Consider the following 1255-nt stretch of genomic DNA (forward strand, 5'->3'; position numbering starts at 1 on the left):
GGATATGTAAGGATGACGTGACTGTTGTAAGAGTTTTCCCCTCTGTTCTCCACTGAGACAGTCACATCCAGGAGCTCATCGATGCCAACTTTAACTTCTGATGATCTGAAAGATAGACAAAAATTAACACAGGAAACTGTTTTCAGACCAGGAAGAGTCCTTTGGTCCACTTGTATGGTCCAGACCAAAAGTGGACTTTATTGTTTTTTTTTGTTTAGCGTGGTTTGCATTCACATTGTGCTTTTTTTGCAAATGAACTATAACTTGTAAACAAAGCCATGAGGCTGACGATCATTGCTCCCATTGGACAAAAAAGGATTGGGGCGGGACTGAGCCACAGATCCAGAAGAAAACAAAGAAGTCCTGTGTGCTGCGGTTCTGATGCGCACATTTTTGCTGATAGTACAACTGCAATAGCATTTAAAATGTCAAAAGCAGCTAATTTAATRGTGGTTTCGTGATGATATTCTAATTTTGGAGCGACGTCACGTAAATGTGTCCCGTGACCCAAAGGAGACGAGGTGCGCTGCGTGTTCTGACCCACTACATGCTGGCAGCAGAGCTGCTAACAGGAGATGACGAAACAGGTATGATTTCAGTTTATTTAGCTCAGCAATGGTGGCCTGTGAARTTCAAATGAACTGAAGTGAACCGCACCACAGTTCATTTGGAAGCGGACCGAGACCACCTCAAAAAGCAGGTCTCCGTCCGGTTGTTTGATCCGCACCAGAGTTCGCATGAGTGTATTCACACCTGCACAAAAGGTCCGGACCAACGCTGGAAACGAACTCTGGTTCGTTTAAAGCGGAGCAAATTATCAGGTCTGAATACGACCTGTGCACAAAGGATAACAGACCTTAAAGAGTTCCCAGAAAAATGCTTTCACAGTAACTGTGATTTACCGTTGTGCAATTATTATAGTGCAGGCCGAATTTTGGGGGATGATTCAAAAAGAAAAAGAAAAAGAAAAATCTGTCCCAGCTCTGGATAACATCTAAAGAAAAAAAAACGATAGGTGAAATGGCAAACATTTTATTTATATTTACATTTTTTTAAGCTGCTAAATTGTGCAGTAATAGGTTTTGTTTTATTTTCTAACTGTGACACACTGCGTCAGAAGGGCAGACCAAGTACAAAGTCCAAATATTACTCCTGCATCTGACAGCCTTGCTGAGTCTCTCTCTCTCTCTCTCTCTCTCTCTCTCTCTCTCTCTCTCTCTCTCTCTCTCTCTCTCTCTCTCTCTCTCTCTCTCTC

The 1255-nt window shown here is 42.5% G+C and overlaps 1 protein-coding gene across 1 annotated transcript in view; it reads right to left on the bottom strand.

Moving 5' to 3' along the window:
* The window catches only part of LOC106521369 (integrin alpha-M), a gene marked incomplete in the record, with an annotated part of 28197 nt that overhangs the window by 3661 nt on the left and 23281 nt on the right, over positions 1-1255 (bottom strand). The window contains 1 exon segment of the mRNA XM_014013907.1: positions 1-105. Within this exon segment, the coding sequence (XP_013869361.1) occupies positions 1-105 (105 nt within the window).

Source organism: Austrofundulus limnaeus, unplaced genomic scaffold, assembly GCF_001266775.1.
Source record: "Austrofundulus limnaeus strain Quisiro unplaced genomic scaffold, Austrofundulus_limnaeus-1.0 Scaffold108, whole genome shotgun sequence".
NCBI classification, from domain to species: Eukaryota; Metazoa; Chordata; class Actinopteri; order Cyprinodontiformes; family Rivulidae; genus Austrofundulus; species Austrofundulus limnaeus.